The sequence below is a fragment of the Hemiscyllium ocellatum genome, chromosome 35 (assembly GCF_020745735.1).
Source record: "Hemiscyllium ocellatum isolate sHemOce1 chromosome 35, sHemOce1.pat.X.cur, whole genome shotgun sequence".
Lineage (NCBI taxonomy): Eukaryota > Metazoa > Chordata > Chondrichthyes > Orectolobiformes > Hemiscylliidae > Hemiscyllium > Hemiscyllium ocellatum.
In genome coordinates, this window is record NC_083435.1 from 8,473,192 (window position 1) to 8,486,619 (window position 13,428).

At 38.8% G+C, this 13,428-nt stretch overlaps 1 protein-coding gene across 1 annotated transcript in view; it reads right to left on the reverse strand.

Moving 5' to 3' along the window:
• Positions 1-819: 819 nt before the first annotated feature.
• The window catches only part of LOC132832813 (carnitine O-acetyltransferase-like), a 42,486-nt gene continuing 29,877 nt past the window's right edge, over positions 820-13,428 (reverse strand). Inside the window, exons 9-14 of the mRNA XM_060850965.1 lie at positions 12,243-12,362; positions 9,919-10,041; positions 7,056-7,191; positions 5,824-5,886; positions 4,950-5,087; positions 820-1,942 (exon numbers count right to left, since the gene is read on the reverse strand). Of these exons, the coding sequence (XP_060706948.1) occupies positions 1,727-1,942; positions 4,950-5,087; positions 5,824-5,886; positions 7,056-7,191; positions 9,919-10,041; positions 12,243-12,362 (796 nt within the window). The 3' untranslated portion in view covers positions 820-1,726. The remainder of the gene's footprint in view (positions 1,943-4,949; positions 5,088-5,823; positions 5,887-7,055; positions 7,192-9,918; positions 10,042-12,242; positions 12,363-13,428) is intronic.

A 13,428-nucleotide genomic window follows, 5' to 3' on the forward strand; every position in this document is an offset into this window, starting at 1 on the left:
TACAAGATAGTGAGAGGCACGGATAAAGTCAATAGTCAGAGACTTTCCCCAGAGCAGGATTGACTGGCACGAGGGGTCATAGTTTTAAGATATTAGGAGGAAGGTATAGAGGAGATGTCAGAGGTAGGTTCTTTACGCAGAGAGTTGTGAATGCATGGAATGCGTTGCCAGTGGTGGTGGTGGAAGCAGAGTCATTAGGGATATTTAAGCGACTGCTGGACATGCACATGGATAGCAGTGAATTGAGGAGTGCGTAGGTTAGGTTATTTTATTTTAGATTAGGAATAATCCTCGGCACAGCATCGTGGGCCGAAGGGCCTGTTCTGTGCTGTACGTTTCTATGTTCTATGCTTATTGCTAGGTATGTCAGCATTTATTGCCCATTCCTAATTGACTTTAAGGTGTCCAAAATGGCAAATTTTGCAGGTTTATGGAAAAATGGAGCATGGTGTTGGACTCAGCTGAACTGCTCTTTCATAGGCCAGCAAAAGGATAGTAGGATGGATGGTCTCTTTGTGGTTTTGGTGTCCATAAAACCTGATGCAAACACCGAATAAGGATCAACAGCAAACTTGAGTGGGAAGTTGTGAATGTCCTCCACAGTGAGCCATAACAATGTGCAGTGTTAACTATTACAGCAATTAAAAATAAAGACCTTTTCCTGCTGAGTCTACATGTATTTGTTCAAGATAGAACAAACTTACAATCTTGTAGATGGATGCCAAGCTCAAGTTACCTCACTCTTCTCAATTCACATTTGCAATAGACTACAGCAACTGCATGAAAACTAGATACTAAGAAATGCAGTTGAGAAAAAAATTGAAATAATTATTTATTTAAAATGTTCATTGCACCTTATCACCTTTATCAATAGTAGTAGTGTTCATAACACTGGCAAGAACCAACATGTGTACAGCAGTGTGTCCAAGTATCTGCATGAGAAATATACTTCAAAATCACTCATTGTTTCTGCACAAACATTCCATTTTAAAAGATGGTGGCTATTTATCATCTTCTTTGGGATCAAGCCTCAAACCTAACCCACATACTCAGGATGAACTTCTCAGTGACTGTATGACCAACCTCTATGGTACTGACTCTGACAAATTCTGATCCCGTAACACAGAAGTGTGTGTGTGTGTGTGTGTGTGTGTGTGTGTGTGTGTGTGTGTCACATGGTTAGATTTTGGGATGAGAGGCAATCATAGAGTGCACAACATGTGCATGAAGATAGCAAAAGATGAGTAATTGGATTTATCAGATAGCTGTAACAGATTTCTATTTTCTGCATACATTGACCTATGTAGAATCAATTCATGTACCAGGGAAGGTGTCCATCATTAATTAGGTAACAGAAGGGCATTCAGCAGAAATAATAAATGAAGCCCATCTCTTACATTCACATAAACACATCCCATTGTAACATTACTGTAAACACATGACAGGTGTATATTATATCAGACAAATGTCAAATTTGAGTCTCATTAAACACATTTTGAGAACAAAGAGCTTTAAAACTTGACCTTTAAAAATATACTGAAAGTATATTCTCGTGCCTCCTAGCATCTTGCAACTAGGTATTAGAATGGGTACTGACTAACAATTCAGTTAGTATTTGGATCAAATTACCATCTGCCTCAACCAAGCAACCTTTTGAAGATGACTTCACAATAGACAATATGCCTTCTTTCTTGTCCAGGAGAATGACTTTTCCCTGCAGATCCGCCTATGCAGCCTGACCAGATATCTGTAAAATTAAGTTCTGCATGTCTGATAAAGCTATCTCCAGAGATTTTGAAAATGATTCTGCATTAGTCTCTTCACAGCAGTTGAAGGCAGAGACAGAGAAATTGATGTGATCTTCTAAGGGATTGTACCAGACACCATATCCATCTGGCACCATGGGACCAAAGCACATCACACAGTCTGCTCTGGCAGCCACCTAGATAGGCAAAAAAAAATTAACATAAAGACCAATCTTCCAACATCAAAATACATATGCATAGCATCAAAAGTAACCCATTTCTGCCAGGTTACTATTTTGGAATTACGTGCCCAGGGAAAGGTAAATCACATTTCCATCACCAAACCATCCACATAGCTTTACTCCATAACGTGTACATCAAAAAATGGGGCTTAGATCAATGTGTCTGACCCCAGATGGCTGCAGAAGCTGCCAAGATGAATCAATTGCAGTTGATTCAGTAAATTCGATCACCCAAAGCCCTTTTGAAGATCGAGGGTGGCTGATAGGAGGTGCATTAGCTAAGTATAGTTTCCAAGATGCCAAAAGAATGGAAGTGCACAGCTCAATATACCAATACTGTTTCTGCTCATTGAATTGCATTGACTGGTCTGTCTGTGAGGCAATTCTGCAGGAGAGATGCTAAATCTTACCGTTATTTGCGTGTTCCAGAGGCTAATGTGGGTAACTAGACTCAAAATATTTAACTCTATTTTTCTCCCTACAGATGCTGCCATATCTGCTGATTTCTGCAGCACGTTCAATTTTTGTTTTAGACCACCAGCAATTCTTTATTTTACTTTTATGCTAATGAGGATTAGCTAATCCTCCCAATACATTTGTTAATATTCCATCTACCACCAACTTACTGCGGCTACAAGAGATTAGAGACTGAGAATTTTGCAGCAAAAACCTCATCTGCTATCTCCCTCAAGTCTGAGTTATCTACAAAGCAAGTCAGAAGTGATCATAAGAAATAGGACCAAGAATAGGACCATTTGGCCCCTCAAGCCTGCTCCACCATACAACAGGATCAAGTGAGAGCTCATATTCCTTATGTCCACTTTTCTGCATTTTCCCTGTAATCCTTGATTCATGTATTGATCAAAAATCCATCTCAGCCTTAAATATGCACAAGGCCTCTGCCCCCGCTGCTCTTTGTGGCAAGGAGCTCCAAAGGCTCTTCATTCTGAAGTAAGAAATCCCTCAACATGTCAGTTTTAAATTGGTATCCCTTTATTCCGAGACCGGGGCCTCTGGTCCTAGATTCTCCTATGAAGGGAAACATCTTCTTAGCATTAACCCTGCCAAGGCCCTGAAGAATTCCAAATGTTTCAATGAGAACACCTCTCATTCTTCTAACCTCCAGTGAGTAGAGTCCCAACCTATTAAGCCTTTGCTCATTAAACAAACCGTCTGTACCAGAAATCATCCTAATGATTAGATTAGATTCCCTACAGTGTGAAAACAGGCCCTTTGGCCTAACAAGTCAACACCGACCCTCCGAAGAGTAACCCACCAGACCCATTTCCCTCTTAATAATGCACCTAACACTATGGGCAATGTAGAACGGCCAATTCACCTGGCCTGCACCTGCGCGAGATGGAATACTATCTGCTTGCCTGCTAGGTGAGTAAAACTCTAACAATATTCAACAAGCATCATCCAGGACACCACCTTGATCAGCATCCAAAAAACCAAGTTAAACCTTTACTTCCTCCACAACCATGGCAGCAATTTGTAGCATCCACAAGATGCAATGCAGCATCAGCACCTTCCAAACCAGGATTCTGATGCAGAGGAGGACAAAGTTAAAAAAAACACACAACACCAGGTTATAGTCCAACAGGTTTATTTGGAAGCACTAGCTTTTGGAGTGCTGCTCCTTCATCAGGTGGTTGATCACAATCACCTGATCAAGGAGCAGCGCTCCGAAAGCTAGTGCTTCCTAATAAACCTGTAGGACTTTAACCTAGTGTTGTGTGATTTTTAACTTTGTCCACTCCAGTCCAACACCGTTGTTTCTAAATCATGAGAAGGATAAAGGCAGCAAGTGCAGGGGGACACTCCCACATGTACATCCCTCCAGAAGTCATCCTGATTTGAATCCTATCACTGATGTTTCATTGTCGCTGGGTCAAAATCCTGAAACTCTTTCTTACTGCACTGTTAGTGTACCTATACCAAATGAATTGAAGTAGGTCAAAAAGGCAATTCAGCAATAGCTTCTCTCTTTTTTTCATATCCAGAAGTGCTCTTATACACAAAGCATCAGCACCTTCTCAAGGTCTATTAGAGATGGACAAGAGATGCTGGTTTTTCCAGTGACACGCATTCCATAAAAAAAATTGATGTAACTAACCTCTGCTGTCATCTCGTTTTGCATTTCACAACAGAAAACAATACAATTCCAACTTAGTCTAGTGCTCAATAGTATGCAAGAATATTCTATGTTAAGTTTTGGGGCTATTCATGAGCCAAATTTTTAAAAATCAAGCTGCATGTGTAATTGAACATTTGTTGCAAAGTTTTCTTCCACAATGTTTAATTTCAATGGTAATTTTAATTTTAACCATTGTATCAGATAGCTTTATCTTGCAGTGGCATAGCAATTTGTAAATAATCTTCCCTGATATCCTGCAAGTTTCCATCTGGTTTTACAAGTGCCTACATTCTCCCAGACTTCATTTTCCTGAACTGACAAGCTATTACCACCCTAATTGGAGTGCTTAATCTGGGCTGACACTTAAATGCTTTGCTGTTGGAAGTCCTTCTCAGTAATACCGCAGAGGCTTTGTTGAAGATGTTTTCTTTGGATGAGGTACTAAACTGTGGCTCCTCTTGGAAAATATTCAAGGGTGTTTATTTGGAGAAGAGTTGGATAGCAGCTAGAGAGAGAGGTTTGGTTTGGCTTTGATCTTCTGGAATTCTTTAGGTTTTAGAACAATCCCAGGAGATTGTAAGGTGTGAAACACAACCAGGCATTTAAAGAAAAGGAAAGAGACAGAGGAAAATAGGTAATTATCCGTTCATGAAACTAGCAAGCAAAGTACTAGAATTTTACTGTTTGGAACATGGTAACAGGACACTTAGACAATGAGTCAATGACACATATCTGGGAGTGACTGCTGTGTGGTAATGTCAATGACGTTTCAGGTGGCTATGGAAATGGAAATCATCATTCTCTGTTCCAGCTTGAACCTACCTGTCCTGTCGAGAGTCTCCAATGTGTTGCCACAGCAAACGACGTGTCCATGAAGATCTCTGGTACACTCAGACCCTCTTCAATAGCCTGGAGCTTCAAGCCCAGCAAGTGTCTGTCAATTGCCAATCCTTTAAGCGCCTGTGAGTAAAACAAAATAAAATTATTATTGAAAGTTAAACATTCGATTTAAATTACACAGATAGCTAATGACTGCCATCTGCTTTAATGATCCTGTCCAGTGTTCTATATAATTTCAGGCTTAGTAATACAGAAAATTTCAGAACTAGATTCTTAAGCTACAAATAGTCTTTAATATCCTCAGCATTTCTATTTCAACCACTATCTATATACCAATAGTATTGAATATAAATTCCTCTTGTGGCTTTCACTTGCCACAAGAAGAAAGGTTTCATATTTAGTTTCATGCTTCTGCACAGACTAACACCCCAGTGGAAAGGTGAAAAGTAATTAATGTACGTACTGAAATACCAAAATTATTAACAGTTCTTTCTACCTTCCTCAACATTCCATTCTTCCTTATTGCTACTCATAAACTCCCTCAACTGAACCTTAACTGTCATTTCGAAAGGTACACCTAATCCTTTCATACCTAATCTCAGATTCCTCAGATTTACAACTTTTGAGAATGTAAGCCTGCTTTCATTAATCTTTGATTTCCTTATCCCACTCAATTCTATTTGGAGATGTTTGTCAAAGAAACGATCTTTTCACGTCTAATAAATTAATTGAAATCACACTGACTTTTGGGCCAATCAAAGAAAATGCAACAAGAAAGTCCAAGCTCATGAACAGACCTACAGTGCAGTTTAATTCATGAAGAATAACGGTACAGGTTCTCCATACACCATCTTACCATGTCAGTGTAAGCGCTATGACAATCAATAGCTTTCCCCAGTGCTGCTCTCTTCTGGTTTATCTATTATTAGAAGTGGAGAAAATCACATTATGATAATCTTGATAAATTTACACAAAGTAAAAAAAAAGTTACTGCAGAAAAGGTTGGTTTGTGATCACATGTTTTGCAGCATGTTAAGATTAGAAGAGTTCCTTATGTAATTAATGTTCATAATGTCAGATAAAACTGCATATGATCAATTTATCTTCACTTGATTACACCTTACCCCTTAAAAATAATATTCTCTGCTGGTCTCATTGCAATCAGACCGTGGTGAGAGTCAGTTCTGGGATTAGTGACTGAGGTTTCTCAGTGAGATTCAATGACTGGGTCAGTGAGAGAGAAACCCTCATGAGGTTCTGCAACTGGGATCTGTGAGATATTCCCCAATGATGGTCAGTGGGAGATACACCCCAGCAAAGGTCAATGAGCGAGATTGCCAGCAAGGGTCAGTACTTGGATCAGAGAATAATGTTTGCCAGCAAGAGTCAGTACCAGAGTGAGTAAGAAAGTTTCCCCATTGAGGGTCAGTGACTGGTGTTAGTGGCAGAGATTCCCAGTGAGGGTCAGTACTGGGCTCAATGAGTGATCATCCCCAGTCAGGGTTGGTGAGGGAATAACATTCCCCAATGAGAGTCATCACTGGAATCAGCGAGTGAGTATCAGGGCCATAGAATCAATCTCCTTTGTGACTAGAGCTCCAATGGAAAAGGTTCAGCTATTCCCAATAATAGTAAAAAGTGAGGTCTGCAGATGCTGGAGATCAGAGCTGAAAATGTGTTGCTGGTTAAAGCACAGCAGGTTAGGCAGCATCCAAGGAACAGGAAATTCGACGTTTCGGGCCAAATTCTTGATGAAGGGCTCTGGCCCGAAACGTCGAATTTCCTGTTCCTTGGATGCTGCCTAACCTGCTGTGCTTTAACCAGCAACACATTTTCAGCTATTCCCAACAATAACCAAAAGAACTGCAGATGCTGAAAATCCAAAACAAAAACAGAAATTGCTGGAAAAGCTCAGCAGGTTTGGCAGCATCTGTGAAGAGATATCAGAGTTAATGGTTTGGGTCCAGTGACCCTTCCTCAGAATCCAGTTCAAAAGCTATCAAGTTCCTATTGCTGATACCTGACCAGCTCAAATTAATTTCAGGGCTGGAGCAAAACACATTTCTGTAAATTCTAGTGACAAAGTACCTCCTTTTCTGGGTCATCCATGCTTATCACAAACTCCAAGGAATCTGAAGATGATGATCGGATTACATCAGAGCGTCCTAAATGGAAGTTTCTCATTGAAACGCTCTCACATGTGGCACAGAGTTCTTTATACATCCTGAAAGTAGCAGTAAAGACCAATAAGAGGAAGAGTAATAGGCATGGTTGAATAACAGCCAATTCTGTAACAAATCCAGAAAAGATGAATGCAAAGCAACGCTATTATTTTCAACTTGAAACCAAGATGATTTTGGGTTTACTATAAATTAAAACTGCATTCAATGCTGAGGGGAGTTGATATTACTAGACTATTCATGCCGAATGTTTGAGGGATAAAGTTTCAAATTCTACCACCATGGCAGATAATTCAATAAAAAGCTGTAATCAAAAGCTCGCTTAACAGAGATCATGTCACCCCTGTTGATTGTTTTGAAAACCTACTATGTTCACTAATGTTGTTTAGGGAAGAAATTTGCCACTATTAGCTGGTCTGGCCAATGTGATTGACTACTAACTGTTCTCTGCGTAATTAGGGACGGGCAGAAAATGCTGGCCTTGCCCGTGATGCCCACATTTCCTGAACTAACATAAAAAGTCCTTTCCAACTGAATCCACATTTACTTAACCGCAATTGATATCCAAAAGTAAAAAATGATTTCCAAACATATCTTGGTACAACATGTGAGTTAATATGCAGCCTCAGTGTTTTAACTGTTCGAGCTGCTTGATGTTATCATCAGACAGGAAGGCTTACTCTACTCTGAATGTACAGTGCAGAGAAATGTAGCCCCAAAGAACTTACGGTGCTTATAACCTGCCAACAGGCTCCTTAAGCCATAACATTTTAAACTGGCCAATGTGAATTCCCATAATGTGCTGGCAATTCAGATTAAATTAATTTCTCATGAAAGGTCACTGATTTAGATGCTTTAGCTCATTTCTCTCTCCACAGTTAACAAAATGTGTGTTATCTGGACAGGAATGAAACACAACTCAAGGCACAGTCACATCCCTTAATCAACTGGACATCACAACTGATATGACATTGGTTGCATGGCTAGATGTCAATAATTTAAACTAGCAATGGATGGACATAGCTGTGGAAAAGCCAAAAATGTTAGAAAAACCAATCAAATGGATTGTCTGAAGCAGACAGACCAAAGCAGCAGTATCTACTGCTGAACTGAAAAGATCATTTGAAATGGAAGTTGAACATCCACATTGAAACAAATTATTTAATCATCCCATTTCCAATGTGTGCTATTCTGGTTAGTGAGAATCCAAAATATACCCAGGTCATCACCACCCGTTTCAGAAAATGTTGAAAAATTTACACTCCAACTATGATAGCAAGAAGAATAAAACTAAAAAGACTGAACAAGCCAGAGCTTTTTTTGTGCTAGGGAAGGCAAGCGTTACTTTGACAAAGAGCTTCCAGATTACAAAACAATTTGCTAGAGTTAACAAAAAAAAAGAGATGTTTATGTTTGAGCAGAAGACCATAACTATGAGTTATAAATGCAGGTTAATAAATCCAGCAGGAATTCAGAATGACTTTTTTAACTAATAGAATGGTTAGAAAATGGACATCGCTATCAGAGACAGGAGTCGAGGTGAAGAACAGGGATGAATTTAACAGAGTTAAAAATCACACAATACCAGATTATAGTCCAACAGGTTTATTTGGAAGCACTGGCTTTTGGAGCTCTGCTCTTTCAACAGGTTATGGAGCAAGATTACATTGTCATGCAGTTAAAATGATATATTGATATATTTGTTCAATATACCAAAATATTATTTAAACTGCATGACACTGTAATCACTTGCTATAAATTCTGTGTCTTATGGTCCTGCTCCACAACTACCTGATGAAATCTAGTGGTTCCAAATAAACCTGTTGGACTATAACCTGGTGTTGTGTGATTTCTAACTTTGTCCACCCCAGTCCAACACTGACTCCTATACATCACGGAAATCAACAATGAGAGAGAAATGAATAGTGTTATAGGGATTAGTTAGATCAATTGGCTGGATGGTTGGTTTGTGATGCAGAATGATCCCAACAGCTTGTGTTCAATTCCCATACTGACTGAGGTTACCATCCTTCTCAACCTTTCCCCTTACCTGAGGTGTGATAGCCCTCAGGTTAAACCACCATCAGTTTTTTTTTCCTCTAATGAGAGAGCAAACCTATGTTGTTGTGGACCTATATAGACTTCACTTTTGGATATGCTGAAAGATAGATGGAGAGGAGTGGAAGGAGGTATGTACAGAGGCTGAATATCACCATAAACCTCTTGAAATGGAATGACCTCTTTCTAATTTTATATAGAAGAGGGATCACTGGTTGGCACAGTGTCATTATTTGACCTCAAGCAATTTTAATATATATCTGCATCAGGATAGTGGAATGAAAACTTTGTGCTATTACGTACACCAAGCAAATTTATCACGTCGAGCATTCTCAGTCTCCTTGTTGACTGGCCTATAACTCCTAGATGTAAAAATGAACATTATGCTTTTAAAAATGAAACATTTCATTTGAATGGATGAAACTTCTATAAGGTCTTAAAAATTCCATCAAAATAATTCATACAAATGTAACATGTAAAGAGGAAAAAAAAGGTCTCTGGAGAAGCCAATACAAGACACAATTAATCAGGATGAAGTCAAGTGAAGGGTTTCAGTGCAGATCCTAAATGTCATCCAATTCCAATAGTATTTGTGTCAACGTTAATTATCGAGCATATCAAAACTGTAACTGAACTCGTAATAGTTGTGTGAGACTAAATTCACCATCACCAAAATGACAGCTAGAAATGTTTTTTCCACTATAAGTGCATACCTAAAATATGCCAATTGCAGTGCCATCTGAACAAAGGAGTCTGGACTTATACCATGTAGTTTGGGGAAGTTCTTGCCAAAGTTCCTATAGGTGAAGCAGCTGATGTCCAAGTCGTTAACCAAACTGTAACAGAAGCACAATTTTGGCTCAGTCTTAATTCCACAATAATAACAACCTGCTCAGATTAGGATTAGGATGATACAACTAAAACCTCAGTTTCCATTGGAAACCAGTACATGAAGAGATCCTTACGTAGTTTCCATGCATTGTTGATGGAAATGTTCTACACATGACTTTCTGAATGTGCAAAGGTACAACACGTTTTCGAAAAACACTTCTGGAATTTGCCAAGCATGTCCTTTATCCATCTAAAGTACAACATGCAGGCATGTACGTATCTATTTACTAAGGAGTTGATTACAAAAAATGGAGAAATCCACTTAGGTCAGTTACCAATCACAATAGCAAATATTGATCTTAAAGCAGCTTTCAAATTTTTTAATACATAATTTACTGCATCATAAATGTTATAAAAGTATACATTACATAAAGTTCATGCATTCTGCACCATCTGTGATAAAGTTTGCAAATGTTTATCCCCAAGTTTCTGCTCAAACCCAATTGCATATCTTGGTTTGCAAAATGTATTTTTAAAATGCTCCTGAATATACATAAGTGGTAACTTGGTGAAATTATGTTAATACAGCTCATCACAGAAGAAAAGCATTTTTAGTCATAGTATATATTTCACATCTGTGGATGTCCTAATTGTAAGTCACTGAAAATAAGCTTTTTTTTAGAAAAATGTACAGAATTACTTGGTAGCTAAACTGTTGGTTTCTTAGTAAATAAGAAATAACATTTGGACTACAAGTGCCGGACCAAGACCATCACTAAATGGCAGAATCTAACCATCACTCCTCGACACTCAATACCATTACCAATGCTGAATCCTTCACTCCCAACACCCTGGGGTTACCTCAACTTGGTTAGCATCATAAATATAGTGGCTAAAATGAACAGGTCAGAGGTGGGAAGTTTATGTCGAGCAGCTTGCCTACCGTCTACTGAGTGTTAGTCAGGCGTCTGATTGTATACTTCATACTTCAAGTATATTCATACATGAATGAATGTACCACATAGTAGTCAAGAAACCAAGACCATCCAAGGAAAACAGCATGCTTTCTACCACTTGCAACATTCACTGTCTCCATAACTGACACTCAGTCACAGCAGTTTGTCTCATCTACAAGATGCACTGCAGCAATTTGCCAAGACTCCTTTGACAGTACCTTCCAAATCTGTGACCTCTGCCACTTAGAAGCATGAGAGCAGCCTAGTTACCAAATGATATTTTCTTCTCTGTAGCTGAACTCAGTCTCCAGTAACACTGTAAATGTAACTACACCACATGGACAACAGAAGCCCAAGATCAACTTCTCAGAGACAAATTGGGGCATGCAACAAGCGCTGGTCATGCCAATGACAGTTAACCTAATTTTGAATTGGAAAAAAATGTATTTCAATGTTTTCAAATGTACCCTTTCTCATTATACCCAAAAGAAACAGCTTATTTTTCCCTTGAGAGCCAGGAAATGGGACAATTTATGGGACTTCCCAATAGTGACCTAGTGACCCAACACCATCCTGAATCAATGGTGAATTTTATTAAACTGAATTCACACTTTAAACTTTGCAACTTATTCGGAGAAAGTGAGGACTGCAGTTCCTGGAGAGTCAGAGTTAAAATGTGTGGCACAGTAGGTCAGGCAGCACTCGAGGATCAGGAGAGTCAATGTTTCAGGCATAAGCCCTTCATCAGGAATGTGAACGGGCTTATGCCCAAAATGTAAACTCTCTGGTTCCTTGGATGCTGCCTGACCTGCTGCTTTTCCAGTTCCGCGACTTGTAAATTTTGCAACTTATTGCACTGGTTTGGTTGATTTCAAGCTAACAGCTTTAAAAACAGAAGTGAAACCAAGTTAAAATTCTACCTAACCAATTCTGGGCAGATGTCCCAAGGGTGGGATTTCCACAAAGCATGGCAAAACTATAAACGTGTTTTCTATAGTCACAATTACAATTTCACTGTAGATACACAAAATAAATCTCCTCATTTTGAAGGTATGTGTTCATTCCGGATTGTCTTGACCCCACTGACTGGGTTGGAAGGAAACTGTTATCTAAGAGAAGGAGTATGAAACATAGATCAAGTGTCATAAACCAAGAGCTGAATCACAGGTAATGGACACAAACAATTTTCACATTTCTTTCATCCAATCTTGTAAATACCCAAAGACATCACTGGTAGATAGAGTACTCACATGTCCAGGTTCTGTTTGGCATGCTCAATATCTCTCTTAATCTCTGGAGTGATGTAAAAATAAAGCTTCTTTGGTAAAGGCAGTGGAATCATGGGAGTTCGAATTGTATCTGGGTCCTTACTATAAATGCAATACTTTAATTAGATGTTTTATTGTTTATAAACAAGAGCATTGATTTACAAAACAAAAGTCAATCACTTTTGAAGGTCAAGTAATTTACAAAGTTAATGCTTACTATTAGTCATACTCAGTACCTCGTTCCCCAAGTCAGCCTGTAATTGGGAAATGGTTACAGTTTCTGTTCTCATCGTCAGTGGATGTGTTCATCCAATTCAGTGGGAGATGGAACTCATTCTGTAACTTGCCGACTACAAGTTCTGATCCAAATCTCTAATTTTTGACTTTTGGATCCAGTGTTCCATCCCTTCTCAGTACCTCTGCCAAACCATTGCCCGGGGGCTTAAACATAGAATCTCCTATTTGGGATGCTGAGACTAATTGTGAAACAATTAAACCATATGTATTGTTTACCACCTCTTTCTTCCATAAATCAGTGATTTTTATTTACCAGATTAAACCGACATCCAAAAACAACTTGAATGAAAATATCACAATTTTTCCATCACGCCACTTCTGACTAAATGTGAGATCTGTTTACTGGCAATGTTACATAAAACAGCTTGGGAGTGGTCAGTCTGCCAGCAGATTGAATGGAATTATATGTGTCAAATCAGAAACAGTTGGAGAAAATCTGGATCCTACTTATGCTCATTTTTGCATTTCAATTATTCAGAAATGAGTATACATATCTCATGCTATTGAAAAATGATTAAAATGTTATTTAATACATGCTGACAGGGATTAGGCTGTGTCAGTTGTGGCTCAGTTTTTAGTACTCTTACTTCTAAGTAAGGTGGTTGAAAGCTCAAATCCCATTCTAGGGCCCAAGCATGAAGGTTAATGCTGCCATTTCAGTGCAATATTTTGGGAATACTACACTGTTAGAGATACTTCTTTTTATTGAGCCTTAAATCAAGGATCTACCTGACATACTAGGTAGACATAAAGGATCCCATGGATCTATTTCAAGAAGGTGAGGTGAATTATCCCTAGATTCTGTCGATGTCTATCCTGATGAAGGGCTTATGCTCGAAACGTCGAATTCTCTATTCCTGAGATGCTGCCT